Raw genomic sequence first — 15,131 nt, 5'->3', positions numbered from 1 at the left:
TGGACAGTGCCCGTGTCTTCTTTCCTGCCCTCTTCTACAATGTCCTGCTTCAGCCTGTCTATGATGTCTGCTTCAGCCTGTCTACGATGTCTGCTTTAGCCTTTGCCCTCGTCCTGATGTCTTCAACGTCTTGCTTCAGCCTGTTTTGGATGTCTGCTTTAGCCCCGTCTGACGTCTCAGTGTAAAGGACTCTGTCTGCCCTCGCCTCTGTCCGGCCTGCTGCCCATTGCCGTTCCCTGCGGCAGGTCCAAAAGGGCCGGGAACAGTCGGAGGACCGTTCATCAGTCAACTTCCCCGTGTTGGCTACCATGGGTGTGCAGGTCCGGCTGAGGGTCGGACTCCCTGCTTCTGTACCCGCCTGGCTCACCATGCCTGCCCAGCTCACCTCCCACGGTGTGGCTTTGGGCTCCTCCTGGGGTCCTGCCGTGGCCCAAGGGCTCACCACCCGCTTACGACGACTGCGCCCGCGCTCGTAACAGCTACAGTAGGTCATCAGTGTAAATAATGCTGCATGTGTTCAGACGTATTGCTTATTCATTCGTATAGATATTAAGAAGGAATGGCAAGTTGTTTTTAAGTTGTTAAGTTGTTTTTGAGGTACCCCCGTTACAATGTTTCCCCTCTGTTAAAATGTAATCACATTTACTGTTGAGTTGCCTCCGTTACAATGTAAAAATATGAAGACACGTTAGTCTTTCTATTCTCTGCGTTAACATGTAAACCGGCGTGATATACCCAGCAAATAAATAAATCGACCTGGCTGAAAATTGCTCTCTTTTGCCCAACTAAAAGTATGCACAGGATTTCATGAGTGCACATTTTAACCAGATCAAAAAAAAAGAAGCATTCCCAGGGGGTGGGGTCTAGTTTGGAGAAGCAAAAACAGCAAGCGTGCATTCAATGCTCAAATGTGCATGTGTTATTTTGCCCCTACTTAGCCACCTGCACAAACAGCCGATGCACAGTATGTGCACCTTTTGTATGTGCATGCGTTATACTGGCTAATTTGCAAAGAGAAACTGCACAGGCCGTTCCTCTTTGAAAATTAAGCTACCAAGCACACACGTTAAAAATGCGCCCTTACTCTGCAATTAGGCAGCCTATTGAAAACAGCACCCCTAAATTACCAAGTCATGAATGCTGGTAGGCTGGGAAGAAAGGAGATGACTAATACTTGATATTTGTTAATCAAAAGTAAAGTTACAATACATCATTTGCAAATATGCTAACATTGAAGAGTTCTTATAATGGAGATCTGGGAGAGGAAATGGATGTAGATTTTATTTTTTGTAACAGCATCTGCGTTTTGATGTTAAAATTAAATATTTTTATGAATGATACTATTACGATGATGGGGAAGATTGTTTCATACTGTCTACGCCCTACAATCCACAGAGCCCTACCTCCCTTTCCCCCTCTATCTCACTCTCCCTGGGAAATGGTTAACAATGGCTTTTGCCACCTTTGGCTGTAGTTGGCTAATAATGAACATCCTAGCCTCTGAATCTCAGATTGAGAGCAAAGTATTTATGCCCACCTTGTTCTGCAGCTTCTGGACCAGCTGGGACTGGCGCTGCTGCCCTTCCTGATAGGCTGCCAGTTTGCGCTTGTACGCTTTCTCGTCCTCCTCATATCTGTGCTTCAGATCTGACACGGCTGCCTCGTTCTCTCCATGGAAAGCCTCTGCTCTCAGTGATGACTCGAGCTATAAAAACAAATGGGACTCAGAGGCCCGAAACACCGGAAGGGGTACTGTGCGATTTATCCTTATTTCAGCTTCAAGAAAGGCAGAGAGCACTTAAACCACCAACACCAACCCGAGCAACAGTGAGACAGTCTCCAAGACATGTCTGATCTCAGAGAAGTCTCCTGCCTATCAGCACAAAAAATAAAAACGTTTTTCTGCAGCTCCATTTCAGCTAAGCTGACAGGTTTGAAAAAAACTAAAACAGAACCTTGCTTTACATTTTCAAGTAAAATGGAAAAAAAAAAGTTTGCAAAATATTTTCATGGGTGTTGCAATTGGATTCCTTCAACCTTGCATAGCCAACCTAAATGTTCCAGAACCTTCACAAGCTGCCAACTCCGACAAGAGGGGTGCCTCCAAACTTTCTAATATCCTCCCATCCTAAAGGTGACTGTTTCATCTTTAAACAGCTCACTACTCTTTTCCCTACCACATTTATCATCATAGAATTCAGTATACCTAGGAAATTTTAACTATGTACATCTGTAGTTATAAATACTGATCTCATTAGTCAAACAATATTTATTTCAAATTTATAGTCCACCTATTCCCAATTCCAGCTGGATTACATGGAGACATACATATAATCAAGATTAAAATTATAAAACATAAGACATAAAAATAACATAAAATTATAACAAAACATAAAAAGTGATGTACAGTCGAGCATAACATAAGACAATGGACAAAACATAAAAGTAAATATGGAACAATAATTATAGCCTTCCTTACAAAAAATAATCTTACCAGCATCGTACATCCTATCAGCACTTCAATCAATAAATACCACACAACTGCCAAATAAAACAAGAAATTAAAGCTATATCTATTGTCAAATAGAGCTAGACATCAAAAGCTTTGCTTCAATCAATTAATACCACACAACTGCCAAATAAAATAAAACATTTCCAATGCATCTGCTATCAGATAAAAGCTGGCCACCAAAAGCTTCAGAAAACAGATGAGTCTTCAATAATATTTCTAATATAACTGTAGAAGTCTCTATCTTCAAATCTTCTGGCAATGAGTTTCAACACTGTGGACCCATGATGCCAAAAATACATCCCCTACATTTCTCGAGTGTAACCTGTTTGAAAGTAGGAACATCAAAAAAAAAACTTAGAAGACTGTAAAACACTGGCTAGACAATATATCCTTAAAACTGAGTTTAAACATCTCGAAGCCTGACCATTAATAGCTTTAAAAAAAACAAGCAATAACATTTTAAACTTGATCCTCCAACTAATTTGAAGTCAGTGGAGTCTAGCAAGAACTGGGGTAATGTGCTCTCGAACAAAAATGTTCGTCACCAGCTGAACTGCTATCACAGTTATCTGGGCTTGGCAATCCAGGGCTACCCCGGAGGGAAAGTGCAAGTTTGAAGAGGCAAGGTGGAGACACCGTGGCAAGGCCAGGAGCTGGAGAATCACCAGGAGAAACACACGGAACAGGAACACTGGAATTGGGCACAAACAAGCAGGACACTGAAGACTGAACTGTGAAGCAGGAAGGTTTATGTGCAGGACTGCTGTACCATAGATACAAGTGCAGGAATCTTGGACACAGGACACAATTGCAAGAATCAGGATATTTAGAATAAGGCTTAGATACTTAGACAAGAACAAGAATCAGGAAACAAAGAAGTAGCCCTTCCACAGGGCAGACACCAAGATGGCTGTTGAGCCAGCACTGTATGTTTTCTTAGCATGCCTTATATTCTACTGAGAATAAGGACCACACCCAGTGCTGGTATAATCAGATGACTGCAGGTACGTGTCTGACTGTCCCAGGAAACAGAACAAATATACCAGTACTCCTTGGAAACCTAAAAGCTTTTGCAGTCTTATGGCAGGTTCATGCTTTAGATATCGCAGGCTCGTAGGTTCAAACCACACTGACTCACAACTGAAGCATTCTGTGCCAATTGGAGGGTCTTAATACAGTCTGAGGTAGACCCAAATATAAAGCATTAGAAAAGACCAATCACCAAACCTTGAACCAAAGTACGGTACAGGTTTCACATTATGTAATATCTTTAACCTGAAGAAAGTTTTCTTCACCATTGCTGCAATGTGGGAATGCAGAGAAAGAACTGAATCTAACTGAATACATGATTTGTGCTTGAAAAGAAACAGGTATTTTAAAATCCTTTACCTGTAGAGTCATGTGATAATCATCAGGAGGAAAATGCACTAACAATAAAATCTCAATTTTTTTAAAGATTTAGAGCAGGCTTGTTTTGTGGCATCCACTTCTCAATTTCAGACAAGATCCTAGAAACTCAAGCAATTGAGGAAGAAATTGAAGAGGAAATGGGGAGAAAAAAATTATATAACATCCACATCTAGTTTATTCCCTATCACTAGATTAGCCAAGAACTGGAATACGGAACAAGCCTTATGCTCACCTTTGATGCAACTCCAACATTACTCTCTGCATCAGTGACAGGGGAGGGCAGAAAATTTGAATCCAACAAGGGCCCTGAACTTGGTGGTTGATGAAACAGATAAGTATGGGAAAATAAGTGTGGGAGCTTGCTGGGCAGACTGAATGGGCCTGGAATATACCAGTACTGAAGTGGGAACACTGAGAGGAGAGGATCACCTTGCTGGTGGCTGAAAGGAATCAGTAAGTTTTTGCTTGGGACATTGTCTTTTTTAAAAGTATTGGGGCAAAGTTAACTATTTGGGAATATTATTTAGTGTGTTTGTGCCTTTAATAGTCAGAAAGGCAGTGAATAAACAAGTTAGACTGTATTTTTAAATAGTCAGTCAATAAGGTAGCAGTAGGTAGGCAGTGAATAAACAAGTTAGACTGTTTGTATTTTTAGTCAGTCAATAAGGTAGCAGTAGGTAGTGTGTTTATTTTTAAAAGTCTGCAGAACTGAGTGTTCTCCAGACTTTTAAAGAACTGAGTGTTTGTATTTAATACTAACTGAGTGCTTGTACTGGAAAAAAAAAACACACACAAAAAAAAAAAAACCAACACAAAAAGTAGCCAGAAGCTAGAAATAAGCTAGGAGCAGTGTATACCTTAGTAAAAAAGTTGAATAGTTCAGCTCAGTTACTCACCTTGGAAAGGTGTTGAGGTAGTGTGATTGGGTTTGAATAGGGACCAACATTGTTAATCAAGGGAGCAGGGACTCACTCAGGCTGACTAACTGAAGTTAGACTGTTTGTATTTCCCAACCCTCCCACCCCTCGGCCACCCACCCCTAGCTCATCCCTTAATTTATAGGCAGGTGCCACTTTCACAAAAATAAAAAAAAAAACCTATCAACAAAAACTTTATTGAGAATTCGATCAGACCCCGGTAGGCCACTACCAGACACATAGTGAATTCACTTATACATTTAAAGGACGTTAGACACATTCCTACTCCCATAGCAACCTAAAACTTAACTATGAACTGATCAAAATTGAGATGAAGGCAGCAGTCCAGCAGCAAGAGGGGGGCTTCCCAGTATTTTGCATCGAGTGTCACATGTATGATGTTTTACCCACCAGTGAGAAGTTGTACATGTGCATGCGATGCAAAGAGCTCCTGGCTCTCAGAGAACGAGTCCGATTTCTGGAGGCTAGAGTGGCAGACCTGGAGGAGCTGAGGCAGACAGAGAGGTATATAGATGAGACCTTCAGGGACATAGTAGTCAAGTCCCAACTTCAGACTGGCAGCCCTGGTGCTGCCTTGGAGGAAGAAGGTCTAATGATGGGAGATCACCAACCAGGTGCAGCAGGAAAGGATCCTGTAGCAAGGACCTGCTCTCCAGGTGATGCATTGTCCTTTTGCACTGAGGATATCTCCCCAAGGCCTCCTGCCCAGGAGGGAAGGGTTAGGTCGGCCGTCACAGTTGGTGATTCGATTATTAGGAATGTAGATAGCTGGGTGGCTGGTGGGCGTGAGGATCGCCTGGTAACATGCCTACCTGGTGCAAAGGTGGCGGACCTCACGCGTCACCTAGATAGGATTTTAGACAGTGCTGGGGAGGAGCCGGCTGTTGTGGTACATGTAGGCACCAATGACATAGGAAAATGTGGGAGGGAGGTTCTGGAAGCCAAATTTAGGCTCTTAGGTAGAAAGCTTAAATCCAGAACATCCAGGGTAGCATTCTCTGAAATGCTCCCTGTTCCACACGCAGGTCACCAGAGGCAGGCAGAGCTCCGGAGTCTCAATGCGTGGATGAGTCGATGGTGCAAGGAAGAGGGATTCAGTTTTGTTAGGAACTGGGGAACCTTTGGGGAAGGGGGAGTCTCTTCTGAAGGGATGGGCTCCACCTTAACCAGGGTGGAACCAGACTGCTGGCGCTAACCTTTAAAAGGAGATAGAGCAGCTTTTAAACTAGAACAAAGGGGAAAGCCGACAGTCGCTCAGCAGTGCATGGTTCAGAGAGTGGTATCTTTAAAGGATACTAATGATGCATTAGAATTAGGGCAACCCGACAGTGAGGTTCCAATAATTAGAAAAGTAGTCCAAGTGCCTGTAACTAAAAACTCACCTGAGCTAAAAAATTCTAACTTATCCCTATCAATTAAAAAGCAGAATGAAAATACAAACAAAAAACAAACTTTGAAATGTTTGTATGCTAATGCCAGAAGTCTAAGAAGTAGATGGGAGAATTAGAATTATAGCAGTGAATGATGACATAGACTTAAGTGGCATCTCAGAGACATGTGTGAAAGAGGATAACCATGGGACAGTGCCATATCGGGGTACAAATTATATCGCAATGACAGAGAAGAGCACTCGGGAGGAGGTGTGGCATTTTATGTCCGGGATGGCATAGAGTCCAACAGGATAAAACATCCTGCATGAGACTAAATACAAAATTGAATCTTTATGGTAGAAAATCCCTTGTGTGTCGGGGAAGACTATAGTGATAGGGGTATACTACCGTCCACCTGGTCAAGATTGTGAGATGGACAGTGAAAATGCTAAGAGAAATTAGGGAAGCTAACCAAATTGGTAGTGCAGTAATAATGGGAGACTTCAATTACCCCAATATTGACTGGGTAAATGTATCATCGGGTCACGCTAGAGAGATAACTTTCCTGGATGGAATAAATGATAGCTTTATGGAGCAATTGGTTCAGGAACTGACGAGAGAGGGAGCAATTTTAGATCTAATTCTCAGTGGAGCACAGGACTTGGTGAGAGAGGTAACGGTGGTTGGGGCCGCTTGGCAATAGTGATCATTAATATGATCAAATTTGATTTAATGACTGGAAAAGGAACAGTGGGCAAATCCAAGGCTCTCGTGCTAAACTTTCAAAAGGGAAACTTTGATAAAATGAGAAAAATTGTTAGAAAAAACTGAAAGGAGCAGCTACAAAAGTAAAAAATGTCCAAGAGGGCGTGGTCATTGTTAAAAAATACCATTCTAGAAGCACAGTCCCAGATGTATTCCACACATTAAGAAAGGTGGGGAAAGAAGGCAAAATGGTTACCGGCATGGTTAAAAGGGGAGGGTGAAAGAAGCTATTTTAGCCAAAAGATCTTCATTCAAAAATTGGAAGAAAGATCCAACAGAAGAAAATAGGATAAGCATAAACGTTGGCAAGTTAAATATAAGACATTGATAAGACAGGCTAAGAGAGAATTTGAAAAGAAGTTGGTCGTAGAGGCAAAAACTCACAGTAAAACTTTTTAAAATTTATCAGAAGCAGAAAAGCCTGCGAGGGAGTCAGTTGGACCGTTAGATGATCGAGGAGTTAAAGGGGCACTTAGAGAAATAAGGCCATCACGGAAAGATTAAATGATTTCTTTGCTTCAGTGTTTACTGAGAGGATGTTGGGAGGTACCCATGATGGAGAAAGGTTTTCATGGTAATGATTCAGATGGACTGAATCAAATCACGGTGAACCTAGAAGAAGTGTGGTAGACCTTAGACAAACTGAATAGGTAGTAAATCACGTGGACCGGATGGTATACACCCCAGAGTTTCTGAAGGAACTAAAAAATGAAATTTCAGACCTATTAGTAAAAATTTGTAACCTATAATTAAAATCATCCATTGAACCTGAAGACTGGAGGATAGCAAATGTAACCCCAATATTTAAAAAGGGTTCCAGGGGCGATCAGGAACTACAGACCGGTTAGCCTGACTTCAGTGCCAGGAAAATAGTGGAAAGTGTTCTAAACATCAAAATCACAGAACATATAGAAAGACATGGTTTAATGGAACAAAGTCGGCAAGGCTTTACCCAAGGCAAGTCTTGCCTCACAAATCTGCTTCACTTTTTTGAAGGAGTTAATAAACATGTTGGATAAAGGTGAACCGGTAGATGTAGTATACTTGGATTTTCAGAAGGCATTTGACAAAGCTCCTCATGAGAGGCTTCTAGGAAAAGTAAAAAGTCATGGATAGGTGGCGATGTCCTTTCGTGGATTGCAAACTGGCTAAAAGACAGGAAACAGAGAGTAGGATTAAATGGACAATTTTCTCAGTGGAAGGGAGTGGTCAGTGGAGTGCCTCAGGGATCTGTATTGGACCCTTACTTTTTAATATATTTATAAATGATCTGGAAAGAAATACGACGAGTGAGATAATCAATTTGCAGATGACACAAAATTGTTCAGAGTAGTTAAATCACAAGGCAGATTGTGATAAATTGCAGGAGACCTTGTGAGACTGGAAATTGGGCATCCAAATGGCAGATGAAATTTAATGTGGATACGTGCAAGGTGATGCATATAGGGAAAAATAACCATGCTATAATTACACAATGTTGGGTTCCATATTAGGTGCTACAACCCAGAAAGAGATCTAGGTGTCATAGTGGATAACACATTGAAATCGTCGATTCAATGTGCTGCGGCAGTCCAAAAAAGCAAACAGAATGTTGGGAATTATTAGAAAGGGAATGGTGAACAAAACGGAAAATGGTCATAATACCTCTGTATCGCTCCATGGTGAAACCGCAACTTGAATACTGTGTACAATTCTGGTCGCCACATCTCAAAAAAGATATAATTCCAATGGAAAAGGTACAGAGAAGGGCTACCAAAATGATAAGGGGAATGGAATCAGCTCCCTTATGAGGAAAGACTAAAGAGGTTAGGACTTTTCAGCTTGGAGAAGTGACGGCTGAGGGAGGACATGATAGAGGTGTTTAAAAATCATGAGAGGTCTAGAACGGGTAGATGTGAATAGGTTATTTACTCTTTCAGATAATAGAAAGACTAGGGGGCACTCCATGAGTTAGCATGGGCTATAGATTTAAAACTAATCGGAGAAAGTTCTTTTTCACTCAACGCACAATTAAACTCTGGAATTTGTTGCCAGAGGATGTGGTTAGTGCAGTTAGTATAGCTGTGTTTAAAAAAGGATTGGATAAGTTCTTGGAGGAGAAGTCCATTACCTGCTATTAAGTTCACCTAGAGAATAGCCACTGCCATTAGCAACGGTAACATGGAATAGACTTATTTTTGGGGTACTTGCCAGGTTCTTATGGCCTGGATTGGCCTGTGTTGGGAAACAGGAAGCTGGGCTTGATGGACCCTTGGTCTGACCCAGTATGGCATTTTCTTATGTTCTTATGTTCTTATGGGTGGGACGGGTGGGCAAATAAAATGTCCAGTTGTTACAACTGTTACTGTATATTGTTTGGTGTACATAAGAAATGAACCTATGTTATGTATTTTTTTGTTTTTCTTTATTCAATAAAAACTTTTAAACAGAAGAAGGCAATGACCTGTACTTACATACAAAGTAGTACTCTGATTCTATGATGAACCTGGCTGCCACTCCCAGGATGTGCAGGGGGACATATTGAATCCTCCTCAAGATCCCAGATCATGTCAGCTGGGATGCCATATTGGATAGCTATATTAAGAAACATGCAGCAGGGAAGCAGAATCTCTGCTACTGCATAAGGATCATACTGTAAGGCCCCATTTTGTCTAAGTGAAAATGACTTTTCAAAACAGAAGTGTTGAGCAAGTATATGTTAGTGCTGATTGCACCTCTTCTCTACTGGAGGGTTAGGAAGAAAAACTGGGTGAGATGTGATGCCATCTCACCCCAGATGTGGATGCATCTCCACGGCAGCCAATCTCTAGCATCACTTGTGCCACAGAGAGTTGGCATGGGTCACACCTGACATCTTAGGTTTCACATTTGCCAGCCTGCCAACACTATTATTAACCGCAGTCAGAGAAAAATCAGTAGCTTTGCCTGAACCACCCCAAAAAAAACTCATGACCAAGTTCATCAACATCATCCAAAGCCATATGATTTGAAGGACAATTACATATTAGATCTGTCAGAAAGATTTTGTAGTGGGCATATAGGGAACTCCCCCCAAATTGTCCTTCTTTTTGGGTCTCAGTGAACAGACATTTGATTGGGGGAGACCCTGCTATCATCATGTTGACATGTTTGGGGAAATGTTTTAATAGGGGTTTTGTTGTAGTAATGCTAAATGACTACTGGATGACATATTTAGAAGTGTGAGCATTGTAATTTTATGTGATAAAGTGGCTTTTGGGAAGGTGGGATGTGTTCCCTTAATATATCGAGGTACAGAGAAGGGCGCCCAAAATGATAAAGGGGATGGAATGGCTCCCCTATGAGGAAGGCTTGGAGAAGAGAAGGCTGAGGGGGGGGATATGATAGAGGTCTTTAAATCATGAGAGGTCTAGAATGGGTAAATGTGAATCAGTTATTTACTCTTTCGGATAATAGGAGAACTAGGGGGCACTCCATGAAGTTAGCAAGTAACACATTTAAAACTAATTCATAGAAAATTTCTTTTTTCACTCAATGCAACAATTAAGTTCTGGAATTTGTTGCTATTTGTTTCCTTCCCAGTCCACTCCTTTATTATAGCGGACTGGAAAGACACTGGGGAAGGCCCGATTTTGTTTCCACGTGCCTTTAAAGAAAATCCCCCCTACCTTACGCGTGCGAGTGATCACCCACGAGCACATGCACACGCTGATATAAAATCAGGAGCGCATGTGAATGTGGGTATCAGATTTTATAACATACACGCAAACGACGCGCACATTTTATAAAATCAGCACGTCCATGTGCGCATTCCAGGAACCTTGTGCACATGGACGTCCGCATGTATTTTGAAAATTTACTCCTTAGGGAATGGCCACTGCTATTATTGGCATCAGTAGCCTGGAATCTACTTAGTGTTTGGGTTCTTACCAGGTTCTTGTAGCCTGGATTGGCCTCTGTTGGAAACAGGATGCTGGGCTTGATGGACCCTTGGTCTGACCCAGTATGGCAATTTCTTATGTTCATCTTATAGTCTTATGAGGTCAATATTCAAGCTATTTAGATGGATAACTCAAGTTAGGGCTGTTCATTTGCTCACAAGTTATCCAACTAATGGCAAGCTATCCATCTAATTCCAAGTTATTCAACTAACTCATTAGTTATCCATCTAACTCCATGTTATCTAAGTTATCTGACTCAAAATTATCCATATAACTCCAAGTTAGCCATTTAAAATGTTCAGTTTTGAAATTTGACCTCATTGTTTTTTTATGATTAGGTGACCAGGTGAAGGCAGGAGGTATAAAAGTGAGAAACTTTTGGTGGGTTTTGCCTTTTCTGCTCCACCTTTCACAAAGTAGGGCAGGTATTAAGGACTTCCAAGTATGGTGACCAATTGGAGTAGCCAGCCTACAAACTGGTGGGTTCAGGGACCCTCCCAGTGGGAGTGGGACCCTGTATGGGCTCTTCCCTTCAAGGGGAGAGACCCAAGGCCTTGAAGGAGAGTTTTTTTTCCTTCCCAAGTAACTAACCAGGGAACGAAAGAAGACAAAGTCCTTCCTCCCTCTGAGGAAGTGTGTCAGAAAGAAGATTCTGAGTGAGTCCAGAATAGGAGTGCTCCAGAGAGTCTGCGGCCTGGAAGAAATCAGGGAAATTCCCACCTGCTATAGGACTGGAGACGGGGGGGGATGTCTTTTGGGAGGTCATAGACCAAGGATATGTGAGTAGCTCTGGAAATAGGAAAATTGCATGGGCTTCCCTTTGAATGTGAATTTTGATATGGCTGTTTCAGTGATAACGGGAAGAAGTGCACCTTATTCCTGTTTGAAGAGAACTGGGGTGAGGCAAAAGCAAAGAGGAGCTGCAAGAGTCAGCATAGCCCTTTGGTGTGGATAAGGTGATATGTGAAGAAATGGGGAATGGTAGTATTTGATGTAAAAGACCTATCTGAATTTGCACGTAAAGACTAAGATGCTGTCTCAGTATACCTTCTGAATGTTATATGTGATTAGGAGATGAAGGTATTCTGGCTGTAGAATCCATGAATTCTGATGTTTTCAGCATTCAAATTTTCATTTGCTTCACATCCAATGTAAATAATTTGCTGGCTGGTATATCCAGAAATAAAGTTAATTGTTTGATTTGGAAAACAGTGTGTCTTATTTGCTTTATTTAGCTAGCACTAGCAAGAAGTAGGGCCCAGAGTTCATGGAAGAGGGCTGATGGGAATCCTCCCTGTCCGGGAAGGGAAGAAGGGGGGCTTATATTGTAGCCATGCTGTTTCCATACAGGTCCACTTTACCATCTGCATGGCCATTCCAAGAACCCATCACACACATTTGGAAAGAGGGACCCTTATTTGATAGGGAAAACCTTTCTATCATTTTATGGACCTCAAGCAAGGGTTACATAATCTAAGCACACAAACATATACCCATAATTTAGGATATCAAACACTATGTGCATACACATTCTGTATATATTGTAACTGGTCAGTATGAATAGATCAATGAATGTTCATCTCATTCCTGCCAGTTTGAAACAAAATTCAACTTCTGCTACATACAAAGTCATAAAATCCTTTGACGCCTAGCCAGTAAACAATATATTATTATCTCCCTCTTACAGCCAGTCCAGCATTATGTGCCTTCCACACTGCAGGGCTTGCATCTCTTACCATTATCTTGACTAAATGTATATATATGTTGTGTGTGACCGGAAGAGGCATGCAGAAACACATCTGTGGTCATTTACATACATAGCCAGTAAATGACAAATTCTTATTATTATTACTAGTAAGTGTAGTTGAAGGGTACACCACCTCACATGTGACATCATGACTGGCAGAGCACAAAGTATGCCGTCTGTGTAATTGTATAACATAGTAATGCCACCATATAATGAAAATGCAATACTATATTTGAAATAACAACAACTGTGGATTCCACTCAGACTACTTACATAGTCCCTTGTTTATCTCTGCAGTGCAGAGCTTACCAGCTTCTTGTTATGAACTGATGGTGCACCTGACAGGCTAGCTTTTTTTTCCAGGCATAAGGTTTTCTTGAGTTCCTGTCAGACAGGCTTTCTCCTAGAATAGGGTTGAAATATCCCTTCAATTTTAGAATCCCAAATCTTGGGCCTCTCTATAATTCCTCTGCTCAACACACTTGTAAGCAGCATGACTAGGCCTGGCCTTTGTGGTGTATATATAATAATGGTCCTCCTGGAAAATAGTTTGAGAGGTGCACACTAACAAAGCATGAAAGACATAGCTAGTTAATAGAAATGAAGCTATAGTCTTACTATTTTATTTATTTATTTATTTATTTCAGATTTTATAATACCGGCATTCGAGACAGCAGTCACATCGTGCTGGTTCAACATAAAACAGGGGTGCATAGTAAACATAACTATAACAATGGTGTTGAAAAGGCAGTTACATATAACAGGGTGATAAGAACTTGGCTGAGAAGGAAGAGAAAGGAAAGGTTATTGAAATTCACACAGGTAAACGATAGAAGATAAGGATGACCATGGTGTATTTGGAGATTAGTTAACCGAGTTGGAGATTAGTTAACCATGTTGGAGATTAGTTTAACCATGGTATAGTTGGAGATTAGGGGTGGCTTGGCGGTGTTCTATCAATTGGCGTCCGGAAAGCTTGTGTGAATATCCAGGTCTTTAGTCTTTTTTTGAAAGTTGAGATGCATGGTTCTGTTCTTAGATTTGAGGGGATGGAGTTCCATAACGGTGGAATGGCTGTAGAGAAAGCCCGGTCTCTTAGTGTGCAGTGTCTGGTGGATTTGGACGGTGGTACCTGTAGAGATCCCCTGTATGCATCTCTTGTCGGTCTTGACGAATTGTGTAGTCGGAGAGGGATCAGTAGGTCAATGGGAGCCAGTTGGTTGATGTTTTTGTAAGTGGTACAGAATGGCCTTGTATATTCTTCTAAAGTGTATAGTAGCCAATGGAGGCTTCTTTAGAATGGGGGTTATGTGGTCCCTTCTCCTGGTATTTGTCAGAATTCGTGCAGCTGCATTTTGCACCATCTGAAGCGGTTGGTGTATGAAGCGGGAAGGCCAAGTAGGATGGTGTTACAATAGTCTAATTTTTGAAAAAATGATTGCTTGTAGAATGGTTCTGAAATCCTGGGCATGGAAAAGTGGTCTAATTCTTTTCAGCACTTGTAGTTGGTAGAAACAGTCTTTGGTGGTTTTATTAATAGTGGCTTGGAAATTCAGGCGATTATCAATTAAGACTCCTAGGTCTCTCACTTGTGTGATTGTTGGCGTTGCTTGTTGTGCAGAGGTGATGGTGATGTTTTCTGAGGCGATGAGCAGGAGTTCAGTTTTGCCGGAATTTAATACCAGGTTTAGGCTGGTGAGGAGGAGTTTTTAATTTTTGAAGGCATTTATCCCAGTAAGCCAGAGTTTTTGCGAAGGAATCCTTAATGGGTATCAGACCTGGATATCGTCCGCGTAAAGGAAGTGTTTGAGGTTGAGGTCGGTGAGAAGTTGGCATAACGGTATAAGGTAAATGTTAAATAAGTAGGAGACAGGGAGGACCCCTGTGGGACTCCTACTGACGACGGGTGTTGAGAGGATTCTTTGTTCTGAATCTTGACCTTTGTATCCTCTATTGCTGAGAAATGATATGAACCAAGATAGAGCTGTGCCTGAGATACCTATGGAGGCTAACTGGTTAATGAGGAATGAATGATTAACGGTGTCAAAGGTTGAAGAAAGGTCCAGTAGGATCAGTAAGAAGGCTTGACCTTTATCGAGGCCCAGGATGAGGTGATCTGTTAAGGAAATGAGGAGGGACTCCGTGCTTAGTGTTTTGCGGAAACCGTATTGTGATGGGAAAGGAGGTTGTTTTCTTCAATGTAGTTTGAGAGTCGGGGTGTTCACCAATTTTCTCCATAATCTTGGCTATGAAGGGGAGGTTGGCGATCGGACGGTAGTTGTTTGGGTCATTAGGATCTAGATTAGGTTTCTTGAGTAGTGGTTGAGAGAGGCCAATTTTAGGTCATCTGGGTAAAATCCTTGTGTTAATGAGCAATTTATGATGTCTGACAGGATTTGGAGATGGAGTCAGGAATTGATAGAAGCAATTTTGAGGGGATGTGGTCCGAAGGGTGAGAAGATGGTTTCA

General features: G+C 41.6%; 1 protein-coding gene across 1 annotated transcript in view; it reads right to left on the bottom strand.

The window, feature by feature from the left end:
• CROCC2 (ciliary rootlet coiled-coil, rootletin family member 2) overlaps positions 1-15,131 on the bottom strand; it is a 505,095-nt gene that overhangs the window by 377,068 nt on the left and 112,896 nt on the right. The window contains 1 exon segment of the mRNA XM_029616014.1: positions 1,538-1,705. Within this exon segment, the coding sequence (XP_029471874.1) occupies positions 1,538-1,705 (168 nt within the window).

This window comes from Rhinatrema bivittatum, chromosome 9 (assembly GCF_901001135.1).
Source record: "Rhinatrema bivittatum chromosome 9, aRhiBiv1.1, whole genome shotgun sequence".
In the NCBI taxonomy this organism is placed as follows: Eukaryota; Metazoa; Chordata; class Amphibia; order Gymnophiona; family Rhinatrematidae; genus Rhinatrema; species Rhinatrema bivittatum.
The sequence above is the reverse complement of the archived record's forward strand: the minus strand, read 5'-3'. Positions and strand labels throughout refer to the sequence as shown.